Source organism: Apium graveolens, chromosome 5 (assembly GCF_009905375.1).
Source record: "Apium graveolens cultivar Ventura chromosome 5, ASM990537v1, whole genome shotgun sequence".
NCBI classification, from domain to species: Eukaryota; Viridiplantae; Streptophyta; class Magnoliopsida; order Apiales; family Apiaceae; genus Apium; species Apium graveolens.
This window is the reverse complement of record NC_133651.1, coordinates 32497669-32518538: the sequence shown is the minus strand read 5'-3', so window position 1 is coordinate 32518538 and position 20870 is coordinate 32497669. Positions and strand designations below refer to the sequence as shown.

Genomic DNA, 20870 nt, shown 5'->3' with positions numbered 1-20870 from the left:
TGTATTAGCTTGTTATTTATTTTATTAATTCATCTCACTTTGGATCATTTCAGTTTTCAATATCAATAATATACAATACTAGAAATGCAAATTTAAAACAGCCAATAGCTATATATCAAGTATGAGTGACATTTTTTTTTAGAAATGAAAATATTTTAATGGGAAAAAAAATTAAAATGATAGGGGCGATTAACTCAAGTTATAGGCCTATAGTTATATAGCTAGTGCATAGTTTCCTCCAACTGTAAAGAATATTTATTGAAAATATCCTGGATCATGAATCCTCCACTATGTACATATAATTCACTCATTAATCTTTATCCTTTGCTACCATAAAGAAATCTTTTCAATATGTTCCACTCTCCTAGCTCAGATTCTCCCCTATATAAACCCTTCACCAGACTCTGTAATATATGTGCTAGTTTACTAAGATCTACAGAGAGAGAATTAGCTACCACTTTTACTAGTTCGGATTTCTGTAGTACTACTTTGTGATCAGAGAGATTGTGAGATTGTTTGCAGAAAATATGGCTCTTTTATCTGCTCATTGGACTCTTGTATTTGGTCTTCTAGGTATATATTTTTACTTGCTTCTCAACCCTGGATTCATTCCCTGCATGGCAATTGCATGCAAATCTCTCTCTCTCTCTCTCTCTCTCTCTCTCTCTCTCCCTCTCTCTCTCTCTCTCTCTCCCTCCCTCCCCCCCCCCCCCCCTCTCTCTCTCTCTCTCCCCCTCCCTCCCTCTCCCTCCCGCCCCCCCCTCTCTCGGTCCCTCCCTCTCCCTCTCCCTCTCCCTCCCTCCCTTTGACAGACATACACATGCACATACATGTATTTCGTAATATGTAATATATTGATCGGTCTGAATAACTAATTATTTTATGACTTGGGCTTTAGGTAACGTCGTCTCCTTTATGGTCTTTCTTGCACCAATGTAAGTGGCAGACTTTAAGTATTTATTCATCAGCTTTTCTTCTTTAATGAAAACAATTATGCACCTTAAAGTTCTAAATCACTTTGTCATAATCTACCTTATGCAGACCGACATTCTACAAAGTTTACAAGAAGAAATCAACTGAAGGGTTTCAATCAGTTCCTTATGTTGTTGGATTGTTCAGTGCCATGCTATGGATCTATTATGCATTGCTCAAATCCAACACTCTCCTCCTCATCACCATCAACTCAGTTGGTTGTGTCTTTCAGACTATCTACATCTGCATCTTCCTCATTTACGCTCCTCGGAACGCTAGGGTAAGTCCTTCAAGAGTGGTGGTGCAGTAATAAAAATGTAACAAATAATTTCCCTATATATATACCATGCACAACTACAACTTATTGAAAATTCCATCACTTTGCAAATGGTCATGCAGATCCAGACCTTGAAACTACTAGCTGCAATGAACGTTGTCGGATTTGGATTGATCGTTCTGTTAACTCAATTTGTTGCGAAAGGAGCAGCACAGCGTGTAATGATTGTTGGTTGGATTTGCCTTGTCTTTTCTCTATGCGTCTTTGTTGCTCCCCTATGCGTCGTGGTAAAATTTCAATTAAATATGCATGTGTATACGTAAATTGTTGTATCTCGAATAACTGATTTATGCATGGAATGCTATGTACATCAGAGACAAGTGATCCGAACCAAAAGCGTGGAGTATATGCCATTCCTTTTATCTTTCTGTCTCACTTTAAGTGCTGTTATGTGGTTCTTCTATGGCCTCCTACTCAAAGACTGCAACATTGCCGTAAGTTTCACAGCAAGAAACAGAGTCGTTTACGTAGCTGATGCAATGTATTGAAATTTAAGATGCTAATTACTGGTTTTTATTCGTTGTTTTATTACTGCCAGGTTCCAAACGTGCTCGGATTTACTTTCGGAATTCTTCAAATGGTTTTATACATGATCTACAAAAATTCGAAGAAAAATACGATCGAGGCCAAAAAACTTCCAGAAATGTATCAAGATGATCCAGTGATTATAATCGATGACGAGAAGCTTCCGGAGTTGAAAGCCAAGATAGATGATGTGATGAGGCTGAGCGCCATGGTTTGTTCGGAGATGAGGCCGGAAACCAAGAATTCGAACGAGAATGAGCTTGACATGATCGAAATTCAAGTTGTGGTGCCTAAAAAACAATCCATTGCAGTCGCTTAATTGGGGGATGATTGTACGTAGTTTAATTTATATTGTCTTAACTCGTTTGTATGGTTGATCAGTATCTATTATTATCGTTTTCTTGTAATTAATTTGAATATTTATGAAATATATGCCTTCTCATTAATTACTTGAATTTATGTTGCTTCAAAAAAAATTCTTTATAAAAGAATTATTATAAATTCAAGTTAATTTTTTTTTGTCATCACATGTGATCAATTTAGTTAATATTTACTTTGGTATAATAATGTAATCAAAATTATTTTGCGATCTTCCATTATTCAAGGCAAATAATTATGAAAAGAAAAAAAAGTGTTGACTTTTTTATTTTTTAAATGCCTAATAAAGCAGTTATTTGTTAATAAACTACTTTTGGTTAAATATACCTTTCTGCGTGAAATAAAGATTCTGCATTTACGTGACATAACACAATGATCCAAATGAAAATTAAGTGATCTGTATACACGTAGTGCTCCCGTCAAAAACAAATATATATATACATAGTAGGTGCTACTTCAATATAAACCAATTTAAAATGAAAACTAGAATTCAAATAATTAACACATATAGTATTGCAAATAGATCGCTGAGAGATGTATAAAAATACAGCGAAATCGGATTTTAAAAAAAAATTACGGTTTGACGGAAAATATCAAATTAAAAACGGAGGAGAAAAACTGAAATTGAATGTGGGAGGCTGGGTGGTGTGATTTAGAGAACCATTAGATTAGGTAAATGGACTTATATTAATTCTAAATTTCTATTTTAATTTTAGTTTGTATTTGAGAGTAGTGCAAAATGCAAGTTAAAAGATTATAAATATACATTAGTTTGCCCCTAAAATTATTTAAAAGTATAATATGTACGTTAATTAACCTTTATACTATTTAAAAGACGTGTGAGCGTACAAGAAATAGAAAGACATGATCATTCCTTTTTCCGAAATTATACAACTTGATCACTAATAATTATTTGCTCTCTGACATGCACGGTGGCTTTTTATAATGTTCTTTTAAAACCAAAGAAATATCTCGATCATATCTACAAGTGAGTAGCTCTTATTGGTTCAAATATTTTCTTTCTCTTGCCTTAGAGTGGGTGTTATTACATATTTAAGTTTTCGGAATCATCATGCTTGATTAGATATTACTTTTTGTTATATATCACAGTATAATTCATGTTCGAGATTATATATCTCTCACAAAAAAATAATACATATGCTTGTGCTAATGAATGTTATTTATAATTATTATGATATAATTAATTAGTGAGTTATCTTATAAGAATATTATGAATTCAAAATAACATATAATTTGGAGATCACGATAAAACATATAATTAACAATTGCGTCAATATAATTAATAGATGATTTAGTTATTAAAGAATTGTGTATAAAAATAATTGATGTACTACTTGGAGATAGTAATAAATGTGAATAATTTATTCTGAATTATTAAAATTTCTGAATAGTTAATAAACTGAATTCTGAGTAATTAATACTGTTTGATTAAAAAATTACTGAAATTTCTGAATGATACTAATTTACTATTTTATCTTTATAAGTAAATAATAGTATATGACAAATATTTTTAACACTCTATTTCAGTAATATACCCGTTGAATAATAAATTTTAGGAGTAAAATATATAATTTAAATAAATTTTGATAAAATACAAAACCAAGATATTTTCACTTATAATCAGATTTTGGAGTATAATGTTAAACTGAATACAATTTTTTGTTTAAAAAAATTACAAATTAAGAATTTTTTAAAATTCCAAATAATCAAAATCAAGGAAACAAATAATAAATTTAATTTTTTTATAAGAATATTTTTTTATGGCACTGTCCGTCCGTTTGTGTGAGAGGTGATATGGAACCGGTCACTGCCCAAGTTATACACAAAATCTTAAGGCTTAAATGTCAATTTTTTGTTTGAATGATTAAAGAGGATTTTAACATTAATTAAGAAGGAAAAAGAGAAAGTCAAATAATCTTAATTAATCTCAAATGTTTAGATAAGTTCATTAAGAGAGATTAAAATGAAAACAAATTACTAGGTTTTTACATTCTACCCGCCCTCCAAGCGTGTTCTAAAAAATGGTTGTTAGTTAGACTTTTCTATTATTATTGTATACTATTCCATGAAGTTAGCATGATCAATACTAGTTGTTATTAATTTTCTGATCGTAATAATTATTAATTGATTAAAGACTTTTTTACGGGTATTAATATATATATATATATATATATATATATCCATGTGTATTGTTCTTAGTATATGTGTTACAAATACATGTCATGACACGTCAAAAATTACACACTAATTACACTTGTCTGGTTAAGGATCAAATTAATTGTCCAAAATTCTTAATATTAACCTAATACAGGTATAAAGTTCATGTCGTCTGACATGATTTGTTCTCTCTGTTATTAAGTCATGGTCTTTATTTCTTATTTTCTATGGCGACAATGGATCGTAGTATGGATGAGTTAACAGATCAATATGCTGCTATTAGCCTAGAGGAGGAGTCAGGTGGAATTGTTTATGAGGCAGAGGAAAAAATAGAAGGAACTGTTGAGACAAAATGGTGCTTGGTGGGTCGTTTCTTATCAGAAAGATTCATTGATTTTAAGAAGATGCAGCATGCGATGGCGATGTTATGGAAACCAGGGAAATGAGTTTATATCAGAAGCTTGGAGCCAAATCTTTTCCTTTTTCAATTCTATCATGAGGTTGATATAACTAGAGTCATTGAAGGGAGTCCCTGGACATACGATAGGATGCAGTTTGTTTTTGAACGTCTAAGGGAGGGAGCTAATCCTCGTACTGTTGCTATTAATAGGTTGGATTTTTGGGTGCAGTTAAATGGTCCTCAGGCAGGTTTTATGTTTGAGAGAGTATGCAGAGATATTGGTAATTACATTGGGGAGTTTCTTGAAGCAGACAAGAACAATATTATTGGTGTATGGCAAGATTTTTTGCGTGTCAGAGTTAGATTGCAGATTGATAAACCTTTAAAGAGAAGGATGAAGATTAAGAAAGCAGGTGAAGATTAGTTCTGGGTAAATTTTAAATATGAGCATGTATCCACATTTTGTTTCATCTGCGGTTTGCTTGGACATGCTGAGAAATTTTGCTCCAAAATATTTGAAATGCCTACGTCTGAGATAGAGAAGCCCTATGGGCCTTGGATGAAAGCTGCTCCAAGACGACAACCATATCTCACTGGTTCAATGTGGCTAAGGTCAGGTTCATCGTCCAAATCTCCGATCCCTGATGGTAACCTCTACAGGAAGGAGACAGACTTGGATGAGAATGACAGCTGAAAATTAGGAACTGCAAATCAGGATCCTAAATCTAAGGGTAGTGGACCCGCGAAGGATGGAACACGATCTAGAAATCAGGATAGAGAAGTTACAGAGGAGGGGATTTTGGAGGATAATGATAATTTAAATAGCATGATTATAGCTAACAGAATGGATGAAGACTCTGGATATGTGTTTAATAATCCGAAACGTAGAAGGCCCAATGAAAATGATATTATTATAAGCCCAAATGGAGACAAAAGTGGGCTTCCAAAAAACTTTCAAGTGGCAGGCCTCCATCGAGGGGTCTGCCAAGACCAATGAGTGTTTTGTCTTGGAACTGCCGTGGGCTTGGGAACCCACGGTTTATTCAGTTCCTAATGGATATTGTTATCCAAAAGAAACCTAAATTTATTTTTCTATGTGAAACTTTGTGTACCCAAGATAAAGTTGAAAGGTTTAGACGGAAGATTGGTTTTGAAGGTTCTTTTATAGTGGATGTTGTGGGGAGAAGTGGTGGGTTGGCACTTCTCTGGAGATATGATGGGGAAGTAAAGTTAAATAGCTTTACTAGGAATCATATTGATGCGCTGATTAGTGTACCAGGTAGAGAGGAGTGGAGGTTAACAGGTTTCTACGGAGAACCGAATAGAAGTCTAAGGAGAAACACTTGGGAGTTGCTTCGAGTTTTAAATCAACAGTCAAGTTGTCCCTGGTGTGTGATCGGGGATATGAATAATATTCTTAGTCATGACGATAAAAGAGGCGGACGTCGGTACCCGCGGTGGCTATTGCAGGGTTTCTGTGAGGTAGTTATGGAGTGTGGTTTGATTGATTTGGATTTGATAGGGCATGCTTTCACATGGAAGAAATCTCGAGGCACAAGCGAGTGGGTGGAGCTTCGCTTGGATCGGGCTATGGCTACTAACAGATGGCTGGAAATTCATAGTGAGGCGCGGTTATTAAATCTTGAGACTTCAACATCTGATCACTCGCCAATATTGCTCGAGACAGATAGAAGTATGATTATGAATGTGAGTCGTCGTTTTAAATTTGAGAATGCATGGCTTCGAGAGTCTACGTGTAAAGATATTGTGATGTTTTGTTGGGAGTCTAACGAAGGTCTGGGTTATAATCAGAAAATAGCGGATTGTCAGAGGCGGCTGGGTGTGTGGGGAAAGGAAATTACGGGAAACTTCTCTCAAAGAATTCGAGACTGTAAGCATCGCTTGAAGCACCTAAACCAGCGTCGGGATATAGATTCTACTCGGTTATATGCAGAAGAGCAAATGAAGCTAAATGAGGTATTGACTCAAAAAGAAATATATTGGCGACAGAGGTCCAAACAGCTATGGTTACAGTACGGTGATCAAAATAGTAAGTTTTTCCATAAATCAGCTTCTGTGCGGAAGAAAAATAACCAGATCACACGTTTGCGGAATGAGAAGGGGGTTTGGCTGGACTGGTCGAGTGGGATGGAGAATTTAGTAACGGACTATTTTACTCAGATTTTTTCAGCGACAAACAATCAATGGGATGACATTCTAGTTGGTGTGCAAAGTTCTATTACTGATCAGTTGAACTCGGAGATGCTTAAACCGATTGAAGGGGAGGAGGTTCGAATAGCTTTATTTCAAATGAACCCAGATAAGGCCCCGGGGCCTGATGGCATGACACCGGCGTTTTTTCAGAAGTACTGGAGCATAGTAGGGGAAGATATGATCAAAATTGTCCGAGATTTTTTTGACACAGGTCAGTTTGCAACGGAGCTGAATGAAACAAATATCGTTTAAATTCCAAAAAAGAAGATTCCGAAGAATATGGGAGATCTTAGACCGATAGCTCTCTGCAATGTTACTTATAAGGTTATTACGAAAGTGCTTGCTAATCGTATGAAGCCTATGCTTGATAAGGTTATTTTTCCAAACCAGAGTGCTTTTATCCCGGGTAAACTCATTTCGGATAATATTATGATATCATTTGAAGTGTTGCATTATTTAAAACGGAAAAGGAAGGGGAGAGATGGGTATATGGCTGTAAAGTTAGACATGAGCAAGGCTTATGATCGTGTCGAATGGAATTTTGTGGAGGCTATTATGGTGAAAATGGGGTTTGATTCGAGGTGGATTAGGTTTATTTCTTATTGTTTGTCAACAGCTAGATATTATGTGGTTCAAGGTGGGAAGAATATGGGTCCAATTATTCCGACAAGAGGGATTCGTCAAGGAGACCCGATATCTCCCTATTTGTTTATTATTTGTCATGAGGGTTTTACTGCTCTTATTAACAGGTACGTTCAAAAGGGATGGATCCATGGATGTAGGATTGCAAATGGAGCTCCGTCGATTTCGCACATGTTTTTTGCTGACGATAGTTACTTATATTGTAAGGCTACGTCGAATGAAGCTATGCGGATAAGTCAGTTGTTGGATGTCTTTGAAGCTGAGTCAGGGCAAAAGGTTAATAAGCAGAATTCTTCTATATTTTTCAGCAAGAATACAGAGGAAGGGACAAGAGAAGAGATATGCAGGCAAATGCAGATGATTGAAGCTTCATAAAATAGTCTGTATCTGGGGCTTCCGAGCACAATGGGTCGAAATAAAAATGTCATCTTGGGTTTTCTAAAAGATAAGGTTCGTAAATGTGTGGAAAATTGGAATGAGCAGATGATCTCTAAATTTGGGAAAGAAATTCTGTTGAAATCAGTGGCGCAAACTCTCCCTTCGTACGCTATGAGTGTTTTCTTGTTGCCCATGGATATTTGCAATGATATCGAGCAAATTATGTGCAGATTTTGGTGGCGTACAAACAACAACTCTGGCCGAGGCATTCATTGGGCGAGTTGGGATAGATTGTGTTGGCCAAAAATTAAGGGTGGCATGGGTTTTAGGAAGGTTCATGATTTTAATCTAACACTGCTGGGTAAACAAGCATGGAGACTGGTAAGCAATGGTGACTCGCTGGTGTCCAAAGTCTTTAAAACTCGTTATTTTCCTCGTTGTGATTTTCTGGATGCAGCATTGGGTAGAAATCCTAGCTTTATCTGGCGTAGCATTTGGGCCTCTCAGAGTCTTGTGAAGGCTGGTACAAGGTGGAGGGTAGGGTCGGGGGAAAGGGTAAGTGTTCTAAATGATGCTTGGTTGAATGATATTGACCATCCGTTTGTTGTTAGTAATCACCCAGCTCTAGTTGATCAATGTGTAACTGCTCTGATGAAACCGGGGGAAAAAGCCTGGGATACTGAGGTCATCACAGATTTATTTGAGGAGAGGGATCAACATCTGATTCTCGGTATCCCTCTTAGTCATAGACAGGAGGAGGATACTAGATATTGGTCTAAAGATGATAAAGGTATGTATACTGTTAAAAGTGCGTACAGACTGGTGCAGGAAATGAAAGGAGCGTGGGTGTCTAATGCCAATTCTGGCTTCTGGAGACGTTTATGGAATCTGAAAATCCCACCTACAACTAAAAACTTTTTATGGAGAGCATGTAATGGTTTTTTACCGACGAAATCTTCATTAAATAGGAGGCATGTTTCTATTCTTATGCATTGTCCAATGTGTTTGGATAGGGAGGAAACAACATTACATTGTTTGATTCAATGTGATTTTGCTCAGGCATGTAGACAAGGGGCGGGGTTTGGCAACGTCCTGGATGATTTTGATAATTTTGCTGATTGTCTGAAGGGTGCAATGAATATGTATGATAATTTGAGGCTGGCTAAGTTGGTGACGTTGCTGTGGTCTGTTTGGAAAGCTCGTAACACAGTGGTTTGGCACGATACATACCTTCACGTTGATGAGGTTATTCGTACTGCTCAGATTACTCTTGATCAATGGTTGGAAGCTCAGTTGAGGAATTTTACTCCGTCTGTTGTGTTTTTGAATGCGAGGGATGGTAGTGAGCTTTGGACGAAACCAGATATAAACACAATCAAGATAAATGTTGATGCAACCCTTTTCAATATTAAACATTACTATGGTGTTGGGTGTGTAGCTCGGGATCACTCCGGACGATTTCTGGGAGCCAAGGTGGTGAGTAAAGCTGGAAGAATAACTGCAGATCTAGCAGAGGTGATAGCTGTTAAAGAAGCACTTAGTTGGGTTAAAACAAATCAGTGGACTAGAGTGCTGGTGGAAACTGATTGTCTGAAGGTTGTGCAAGATCTGCGTAGTGCGGTGGACTTATCTTCTCCGTTTGGGTTGGTTGTGATGGATTGCAGACATCTCCTGCAAGACATTGTTAATGTTGAAGTTTGCTTCATTAGACGGTCAGCAAATAGGGTCGCCCATTGCTTAGCAAGGCAATCTTATTTTCATTCTGATCGTAGTTTTTCAGAACTTGATGTTCCTGGTGACATTTTATCTCTTTGTATGCGTGATATTTTAATTGAATGAAAAACTTTCTTCCTTGGTAAAAAAAAAAACTATTACAGGTCATAAAAGAGAATTTTCTTCTGATTCTTTTTTTTGCAAAAAAACGGAATAAACCAAAATCAACCAAATGTCAACCAAATCATATTTTTGTAATTTTTTTTGAAAATAGTATTTTTGCAAATTAAAAAGTATTTTTGCATTTTTTTTAAAAATAACAATATTTTTGCAAAAATATTTTTATACTTAGGTATTTTTCAAAAAAGCCCGTCATAAAATCGGTTGTTATTCATTTTGATCGAGTTGATCGTTGTTGCTCCAAATTTTTTTGGATGAAGCTAAACATGTTTGATTTTTACTGCTAGATAGGTAACCTTTATAATTAATAAGTAATTAATTTCATGATTAATTAATTAAAAATTGTTTTTTTATAATATGTGTCCAAAAATACATAATAAATATCAAATTTCATGATTTTGGAACATTTTTATTAATATTCTAATTATAAATATGATAAACCTCTCCGGTATGCACAACAATTTCTCCTATAAAAATATTCCAAATTTATTGAAATTAAAAATTATTATATGTAATTGGACAAACATTAGGAAGACTCGTTAAAAATATAACATTAAGATTAAGACAATGATTAGTCATTTTCCATTTGACGAATTAAAGCTGGAGCAACAGTAAAAGTTCATATTTCTGTTTAGTAAATAGAAGCTTGTCTGATTCAATTCAATATCTAAATAAGGTGATTTCGACATTCACTTTTAACAACATTATTATAATATACTCCAGTTTTTTTTCTTGAGAACATTAATCTGACAAGTGGATCAAAGTATCTCCGCATCGGGTCCAATTTAAAATATTCCAACATTTGTGCAAGTTTATGTATGTGAGTCTACATTTTATTTATGTTATCAATTATTATAATTACTAGCCTAAAACACCTACGATGTACGGTTATTTAAAATAATTATTTTATTAGTTTAATTTTACTATTTTATTAATTATATATATTGATTAAAAGGGTAAGCATATTTGAATGAGTATAGTCGAATATTTTTTTTATTATATTATAATAACTATTTATAATAATTGAATTTTAAAGAAAATATGTTAATAAATTGACCTATTATTTTTGAGAAATGTATACCCGAACCAATTAAATTGTTTACGTGTTAAATTAGAATATTTTATTTAAAATTATTTAGGTTATCCATAAAATTCAAATCACGGACTAATTTTTATAATGATTATTACTATTAATTTAATAATAAATTTAATTTAAAATTTCAAGGATTAGAATTTAAGCAACGAAATTACACCTGGAAATTGAAGTTGTTTTTTATTAATGCTTTAACTTGAGAGATATTAGCGCATTAATATTATATAATTTATCTTTTTAGAAATTTCGGATTTGATATCAATTTAAAAAAAGACAATACGAATCGGGATGTATATGATCTATATTAACTTGGGCTACTGTTTTACTTAATAATGGAAGTGTGGTTTTATGTGTAACTATATTTTCAGAGTTTTTAGGATGTATATATTATTTTTAATATTACACTTTTTTAAATTTATTTTGTATTAAAAATTTTAAGATATGAAATTTGTCACTTAGAAAATTTAATAATATGATTTGATAATTTTAATAAGAAATATTAGTGACACTCACATACACGTATATGTTAGTGACATCTTTTGAATAAGAGATATTTTATAAAAATTAATATTATTTTTTAGAATTATAGGTATTTATACAAATGAAATAGTGTTTTAGATTAAAAGATAAATTGAAGTCTAAATCAATATTGCGCATTATCCTTATTTTGAATCTAGTCTTGTTTTTGCCCACATCAATTATACATGTAATTTTATTTTGGCCTAAAATTATGTAATTAAGCTCGAATATATAATATAATTTCATATTTGACCGGATAAAAGTATTTATTATTTTGTTTAGTTGGTCTAACTATTTTTTAATATTAATTATATTTTATCTTGGATTAATTGTATAATTTTTTTTAATCCCTAACGAATCATATATATTGTTTTATTTTATTTTGACACTATTATACATAATCAAGAATTATCTCTAGTATGTTTTAATAAGATAGTATTGATATTATTCACATAAAAAAATCTGTAATTATATAGACCCGTTAAGAATTTTTTTAGATAGGATCATTTGTAATCTCAGATGGTTCGTCAGTGTTAGTGGCTTAATTCGTACAAATTTAGGAGTATTTCAATTTCATTGAAATATGTTTCCATTATGCTTGATTTTGCAATTTGTGCTAGAGATTGCATAGATCGGTATCAAGGGTACATGATATTTTATATTATAGTATTTTCCCTGCTTTTCCCAAAAAAAAGTGTAATAGAAGAGTTAAATATATGGATGGAAGTTATTAATTATTAGAATTTAAACTGATATAAACAATTTAATCAAATATAAATATTATAACATCTTAGAGCAGAGAACAAACTAATAAGAAAAAAGATTTCACTGCAAATCAAACATTGAAAACTTTATAATCAGTATATATTAAAAGCTATCAGCATATATTAAAAGCTCAAAATACGCGATAACAGCAATTTATATGAATTACAAACTCTTATTTATGCCCATATGGTTTTCCTTCGATATAATATTTAGTAAAAATAGTATAATAATTAAATAAAGATAATTAAGTAATTTCAGCAAGTACTCACCACCCACTACCAAACTTTTAATGTTTCGTTTATTATAATATAGTATTACAAACTCTTATTTATGCCCATGTGGTTTTCCTTCGATATAATATGTAGTAAAAATATTATAATAATTAAGTAAGGGTAATTAAGTAATTTCAGCAAATACTGACTCACCGACTACCAAACTTTTAATGTTTCGTCTATTATAATATAATATAGATTATCTTAATATATATAAAGGAAACCCCCAGGAGCTCCAGAATCGTCTAAAAATTATTTATCTATTTTTCTACAGCTCCTCAATTTTTATATTCTAATTATAGGGAAGATAATAAATATCTATAAATCAATCCTATTTAAAATTTGTTTATTCGAACTATTACGAATTAATAAGGAAGATTCCCTATTAATTCGAATGTATATAAGGAAATTTAATTTTATTGAAATAAAATTGAGGAGCTGTAGAAAAATAGATAAATAATTTTCAGACGATTCTGTAGCTCCCGGGGATATTATTAAGATTTGTGCATTCGAATCAATTTGAATTAACAGGAAAGATAATAAATATTTAGAAGTCAATTCTATTTAGAATTTATTTAGACAATTTTTTACTTTTTTCTCAAATAACTTAAATTGTAATTTCCTATTAAAAATTTGAAGTTCACTTAAAAGATAGAACTTCCTTATTTATGTCCTTTATCTTAGAAAATAAAATCCAAGTACATGTAAAAGTAGAAATAAAATCCAAGTTTATATAGAGTATAAAATTTCCTTATTTAAGTTTTCATATTTTAAAAAATAAAATCTTAGTTCATGTAGAATTTGAAATAAAATTTAAGTTTATTTAGAAATATATATAATTTTATTAAAATTATGTTCGAAACTTATAATAATAAAACTTATACAACTTATTCAAAATAGAAAAGAAAAAAATTGCTACTAACATATTCAAAATGGAAAAGACGTATAATAATTAAAACTTATTTTAACTTATTTGAAATAGAAAAAAAAATATTACAAACATATTCGAAATATAAAAGAAAAAATAAATTACAACAATTATATAACAATTATATATAAGTGAAGATTCTTCAAAAATATATGATATTTAAACAATTTCTTGAATGTAAACAGAAAGAAGGAACCAAGACTATGGTGTAAAAAGAAGTCAATAGACTTTTCACGTACAAATTTTTAATATTATTTACCGTAAGATTTTTTTTATTTAGTTTTGCACGCCGCCGGCTCTCGAATGTAAAATCCTAAATTTTAGGTAAGGCTATAATAATTAAAAATTATTTTAATTTATTCAAAAAAAAAATTAAACTGACATATTCGAAACACAGAATACTTATAATAATTAAAACTTATTTTAATTTATTCAAAATTGGAAATAAAAATAAGTTGCTACTAACATATTCAAAATAAAAAAAATCAACAACTATATATAAATTAATATTTTTCTAATATGTGTGGCATTTAAACAATTCTCCGCAAGAGTCACTAAAGACCGTGGTCATGGAGTTAAAACGGGCAGATAGACCCTAGATGTACAAATCTTTAAAATTATTTATCTTGACCCTATTTTTTTTATTTAATTTTGCAGGACGTTGGCTTTTGAGTGTATATAAAGATATCCAGTACAATATTCTTTATTTGTAGATGTTTGCATATGTTTATTTTTTCAATATTTAAATATATTTTTCTAAATTATAATAATTTTTTATTAGTATTGTATTTGACGAGGGAACGACTCAAACTAAATTTTATATAAATTATAATATATTTTTTTGACGGGAGGGCGGATTGACGAGGGAATGACTAAAACTAAATTTTATATAAATTCTAATATATTTGTTTTATTAGTAATGTGTTTGACGGGAGAGCGGATCAAACTAAATTTTATCTAAATTTTAATAATTTTTCATTGGTATAGTGTTTGACGGGAAGGCGGTACAAACTAAATTTTATCCAAATCATAATAAAATTTTAATAGTATTGTGTTTAACGGTACGACGGCTCAAACTAATTTCTATCTAAATTATAATATTAATTTATATTAGAATTCATCTAATTAATATTTTTTATTACAACAGGCGTCGGACTAACAAAAACTCATAATTAGTACGATTATTATCGACTTATGAAGACGTTATATAAACTGGTATTATGATAAAAAAAAATGTACGCCATTTTGTTAGGTTATGTATATCATAACATGTGTCGGCCTAATAAAACGTGACATAAAATGAGAAATTATTATAAATAATTATTTTTTTATTATAGTTCATATTTTTCATTAATAATCTTCCTAATAATTTATTTTAAAAATTTTTTTAGGGCGGCTGCGCAGCGCGGCTTTGTCAACTAGTTATTGGATAAAGTAGAAACAAATTTGTAATGGGCGTACCACTAATTACTTATTTGTATATATCCTAATATGCGTATGAAAATAAGTAGTGCACCAGGAAAAAAAAACAAGGAGAAGCAATTGTTTTTGTTTATATAATTAAATTAAATAAAAAAGCTAGGGTAACACTTTTTTTGATTGGAAATTTGGAATGAGGATGATAGCAGAAGGGATAAAAAGCTGTGTCTACTGCGCTTGCTTGCGCGCGATAATACAAAAAGAAAAGGCAAACAGCTAAAGTTGTCTCGAACTACAAAAATAATTGGATCATGAAATTATTGTGTATGTATTTTGTATGAAACGAAATATTGCATAGCTATGGCTCTACCACTAACTCTTTAGTTTTTGATATATTTAAACACAATAATGCTGCTCCGTTTTCGGATTTGGATCACATTTAGGGGTGAGTATTCGGTAATTCGGAAACCGAACCGAAATATTATTCGGTAACCGAATACCGAATAAGGAGGAAAATCATAACCGATTAGTGAACCGAAATAATTTCGGTTATTTACCGAACCGAATTAATTATTTCGGTTAAAACCGAAAACCGAATTAAAAACCGAATTACAAGAAAATTGAATTTTAAGATAAGAATTTTGCTATTTTTATTGAACAATTAATGATCTGCTTCTCCATGTTAACGGAAATTACACCTTGACAATTATCGTTTTTCAAAATATGTAGGAAAAAGGAGATGAAAATATCATCACTAGCAAAATAGCGGATAGATAACTCATAATTGAACTTAAAAAAAAAGACCTGGGTTAGCAAAATAGGAAAAATAATAAAATATAATACATATATTTATATATTTATATATTTATAAATATATATTATAATATATATTTCGGTTATTTCGGTAAAAAAACCGAAAAAACCGAAATACCGAATAACACAAAATATCATAACCGAATTAAAAACCGAATTATTTCGGTTCGGTAACCGAACCGAATTATTTCGGTAATTTCGGTTCGGTATTCGGTTAACCGAACCGAATGCTCAGCCCTAATCACATTAATTAAACTACTAAAGTTATGATGATTTTTCCGGTTACCTGACCCGTTACCTTTTCTTATGTTACAACAATTAAACAAGGTAAAATGCAAAATAGGTTGGTAATTTTCAGAAATCGGTTGGTATTATGTTTATCGTTGGTATTATGTTTTAACGACTGAGTGACATCAATGACTTTTAATCCGATCATTTTTAATTTTTCTTTTAGTCGACAATTTATGTTTATGGACAGACGATTCAAAATCATTGTCACGTAGATGGGGCCAATCGGGCAAGGTGGGGTTCTCGTTAGATCCGATAATTTTGGACACAAAACGGCTTACACGATACGAAACGATACGGAGATTTAGTGTTTGTATTTGCATTTTTAGTACACGACACAAAATAAATATACGACATGAATATACGAAATTTAGTGTCGATTTTATGTTTAACCTTCAAGTAGATGACGTGAAGTATACGACATAAATAAATATTATAATTAAATTTTAATATTTTTATGAATATATGTGGAATTATAATAAATGTATGCATATTTATTTTTAAAATATTATTTGATTACATTATATTGTATAATATGAGATCTAAATATATATTTTTCATATATTTTATAATTTTTTTCCCTAAAAATCTTATATTTTAATTTATATTAATATTAAATTTAATATATATTAATATTCAATTAACACGACGTACACGACACGAAACGAAAGTACACGAACACAAATGTACACGAACACTAAACATGTCAGTTTTGTGTTTAGTTTTCAAGTACACGAAACACGAAGATACCCGACACGAACGAATTACTGGATCAAGTTCGCGCCATGTTTGTGAGCCTGGAGGACGTGACTTGGCTATATCATGATCCATGACCAACTATTAATCTCATATTAAGATCACCTTAGTCGATCACCTATTTATTGTAAAAATCTATTTTTTTACTTTTGTCTTATCTTTGAGAGTTGATAGGCCAGAAGTAACCAAGTCCAAATAAAGGAACAGACGCCCAAAAGAGATAACACCCCAGGCCCAAGCCGGGGTGGTCCCCGGTACCACGTGGCACAGGACAAAAGAGTCAACTGTCTCATGTTACCCAAAATGGAACAATTACATCCCAGCCGTCCATTGGCAAAGATCCCAAGGCAACTCTGATGGAGAAAGGACACATGACCACACAGTCCATCTGAACCGTCCAATCAATCACCAACCAAAATTGATCAAAGGCCAAGATGAAAATGTACAAACCCCAAAACCCCTAAATCTTGGGACCTATAAAAGGCCCCAAAAAGAGGGTTTTAGGGGTTGAAAAATATTTGACAGCTACACACCTATACACACACCATCACATATATTTTGAATAGCTCCTTCTTCCCTCTTCTTCTTCTTCAAGAAAACTCATTTCTTACTCTCACACTGGAGTTTCCGCGGGAAACAACCCCCCTGCGGTTCTGTTTTGCAGAGACCCCTACCTAGCAGGTTAACCACACTCCAACCGCTACGGAAGCTGGGTCCCAGTTCATGTGAGAATGGAGAAGACCCGGGAAGAAACCGAGTTATCATTGGCGCTAGAAGGAGGGGCCGAACCTCCGGTGGTGTGGTGTCATCTCCAGCTACGTTACGCAGCCCCAAAGGCCAAAGGAATTCTCTCTCTGGTAAGAACAAAACCCTCACTCTTTTCACAGCTCACCTTTCTTATTTTTTCCTCCAGAACAGTCACACACCATGGTGCACACCTGCTACTATCTCCCATAATCTGTTCCGAAACTAATGATCACGAGAAAAAGCAAAACCTCGATCTCCGGAACCATTCAGCCCACCGTTGCCCCGCCCAAGGACGGCGAGATGGAAGATATAGATGAAGAGCCCCCCATAACTCGTGCTTCGTCTCAGCTCCAGCCCGGAGACCAGAGGATAACTATAGAGAAAGCAACCCACAAGTATGCTGAAACCTCTACAAATCCTTGGGGAAGCATGACCCCGGAGCAGATTCAAGCGACTATGGACCTGTGGAAAGAAAAAAACAAGGCCCCTGAAACCCGTCCCGGGGACCAGGAAGAGCACTCGGAAGAATCTCGGGGCTCAGTCTTGGACCGTATTGGCAGAACTAAGAGACCGTCAGAGGATGCCCGAGACGAGATCAAGAGGGCCACACTCCGGGACCGCATCCGGAAGGAGGAAGAGGCCAAGGCGAAAGCTAACATTAAAAAGAGGGTCCAAGAGGAGGAAGCCAAACCAAAGAAGAAGACACGCCAGATTCATGTGGCTTCGGATTTAGAATCAGAGAAGGAATCTAAACTGGAGCAAATGGCCCGGGTCCTCTGGGATCTCAAAAGAAAAGTGGAGGGGGACGTGGAAGTCGGGGCGGCGGCCACGCCCTTCACCAGAAAGCTGGAATCCACCCCCAGGGAACCAACACTCAAGCACTTCAACCTCGATTCTTTTGACGGGCTTGCCGACCCTGAAGAACATCTCAACTACTTTGAACATATCTCAAACATAGATGATTACAATGACCTCACCAAATGTCATTTCTTCGCTTCAACACTAAAGGGAGGGGTACATAAATGGTTCAGTAGAATCTCCTCCCGGAGCATCGACTCTTGGAAGGACTTCCGGGAGATATTTCTTAAGAGGTTCAGGGCGAACCGTATGAACGAGATCCAGATGTGCCACTTGGAAACCATTCAACAAAGAAGCAGAGAAACTCTACCAGAATTCATCAAAAGGTTTCAGGAATCAGTCAACCAGCTCTCCAACCTTAAGGAGAAGGAAGCCGTGAATATTTTCCGGCGTAATCTCCACCCGGTTTCATGCGAAGGCTACGTGAAGGACCTGATCCATAGGGAGCCCCAAAGCCTTGCTTCGGCTTATGCGATGGCTTCGAAGTTTATCAAATAAAATGACTTCCTCACCTCGATGAAGATGAACAGGCGGATCCGGGATGATGATGAGTCTCCGGAACGCCGCTCCACCTACGGAAAAGAAACGAGACACAGGACAGACAAACATACCAATTATGTGCAGCAATCCTGGGGGACCCCACCCCGGGAAGACTACTCCAGACCACAGAAGATTGAAAGGAAGCCCAAGCCCAAAAGGGCGCCAAAACCGGAGCCCGAATGGACTCCACTCAACCGGCCCCGGACCGACATCTTGAGAGAAGTCAAGGGAAAACCCTTTTATTACCCCCCGAAGCCGCTGTTGGCACCCCCCGGGAACAGGGCCCGAGACAAACATTGCGGGTATTACGAGGATCATGGACACACCACGGAGAACTGCTTCTCTTTCAAAATTTTCATTGAAGACTAAATCAAAAAGGGCAACATGAACCAGTACCTACAAAGAAGACTCGATGACAGAGATAAGCCCTCTGGCGGCGGGAAACATGTGGTCAACATGATCTTCGGAGTAACCTCCTCCCCATCCCGGAGTCTAGATGTGGACAATGATGTCCTGATGATCCATCCTGCTGAAGATGAACGCATACATTTCTCCAATACCGATTATGAGGGCCTGGATCCCGAGCACAACCAAGCCCTGGTCGTGACTCTTGACATCGCCGACAATGAGGTACAAACAATTTTGGTTGATAACGGTTCATCAGCTAACATTGTCTTTGAGCATACCCTTAGCAGGATGAAGTTGGGACACCTCCGCATGGATCCATGCCTCGAAGACCCTCTCTACAGATTCGGAAACAATATGATCCCGATCCGCGGGGTAATATACCTCCCCATGGTCTTTGGTGCCGCACCCCGGCAGGTATCTCATGTCATGAAGTTCTACGTGATAAGTGTTGCCTCCTCTTACAACATGATTCTGGGAAGACCCACCATCACCAAGCTTCGGGCCATCCCGTCTACAATTCACTTGAAGCTGAAATTTCCCACCCCGGGAGGCATCGGAGAACTCGGAGGGGACCGGAGCACATCGGGAAAATGCTACGGACAAGCGCTGGTCATGGCTGAAACTGACCCAGAAAATAGAAAGAAGGCAATGGCCTTACCCAAAGGCCAAAGCCGCAAGATGCATTGTGAACATTTCAGCAAAAGGCTAAAGTTGGATGTCAACATGATAGAGGATTCGGGATACAGCGTAACCAACGCCGACGCCCGGATACAGAAATTTGGGAAATAAAAGAGAAAACCAAGGTAGAACCTGCTGCCCAGACAATGGAGATAAAATTGGATCCCGGGAACCCCACCCGGAAGTTAAAAATTGGAAAAGGCCTAGAGACATCCTTCCAGGAAGAGCTCATCTTGCTGTTAAGGGAATATGCGGATGTATTCGCATGGGCACCAGAAGATATGCCCGGGATTGACCAGTCCGTGGAAATGCACAGTCTGGACGTAGACCCGAGGAAAAGACCGATCAAACAGAAAAGGAGAAACTTTGCCCCCGAGCGACAGCAAGTAATAGACGAAGAAATAGAGAAGCTACTTAGGGCCGACATCATCTGCGAAATCAAATATCCCGACTGGCTCGCCAATGTGGTGTTAGTCAAGAAACCGAATGGAAAGTGGAGAATGTGTGTCGACTACACGAGTCTCAACGCTGCATGTCGCAAAGATTCCTATCCCCTCCCAAATATTGACCAACTGATCGACGCAACTTCGGGCCACACTATGCTCAGCTTTATGGACGCCTTTTCAGGATATAACCAGGTCCGCATGAATCCCGAAGACATCGCCAAAACAGCCTTCATCACTCATAGGGTAGTCTATGCTTTCATCATGATGCCTTTCGGGCTCATCAACGCCGGAGCCACCTACCATAAAATGATGAACACAATTTTCAAAAGTCAACTGGGGAGGAATATGGAATCTTATGTAGATGACATGATCTCCAAGTCACTCACGGTCCCAGATCACATAAAAGACCTCAAGGAGTGTTTT

At 34.8% G+C, this 20870-nt stretch overlaps 1 protein-coding gene across 1 annotated transcript; it reads left to right on the top strand.

Annotated features, from left to right (window-relative positions):
* Nucleotides 1-409: 409 nt before the first annotated feature.
* On the top strand, nt 410-2280 carry LOC141659658 (bidirectional sugar transporter N3-like). Its single transcript, XM_074466586.1, has 6 exons — nt 410-573; nt 899-935; nt 1042-1252; nt 1372-1536; nt 1624-1743; nt 1848-2280. Exons 1-6 carry the CDS (start codon nt 528-530, stop codon nt 2151-2153), a joined length of 885 nt encoding a protein of 294 aa, XP_074322687.1. The 5' UTR covers nt 410-527; the 3' UTR covers nt 2154-2280.
* Nucleotides 2281-20870: the final 18590 nt, after the last annotated feature.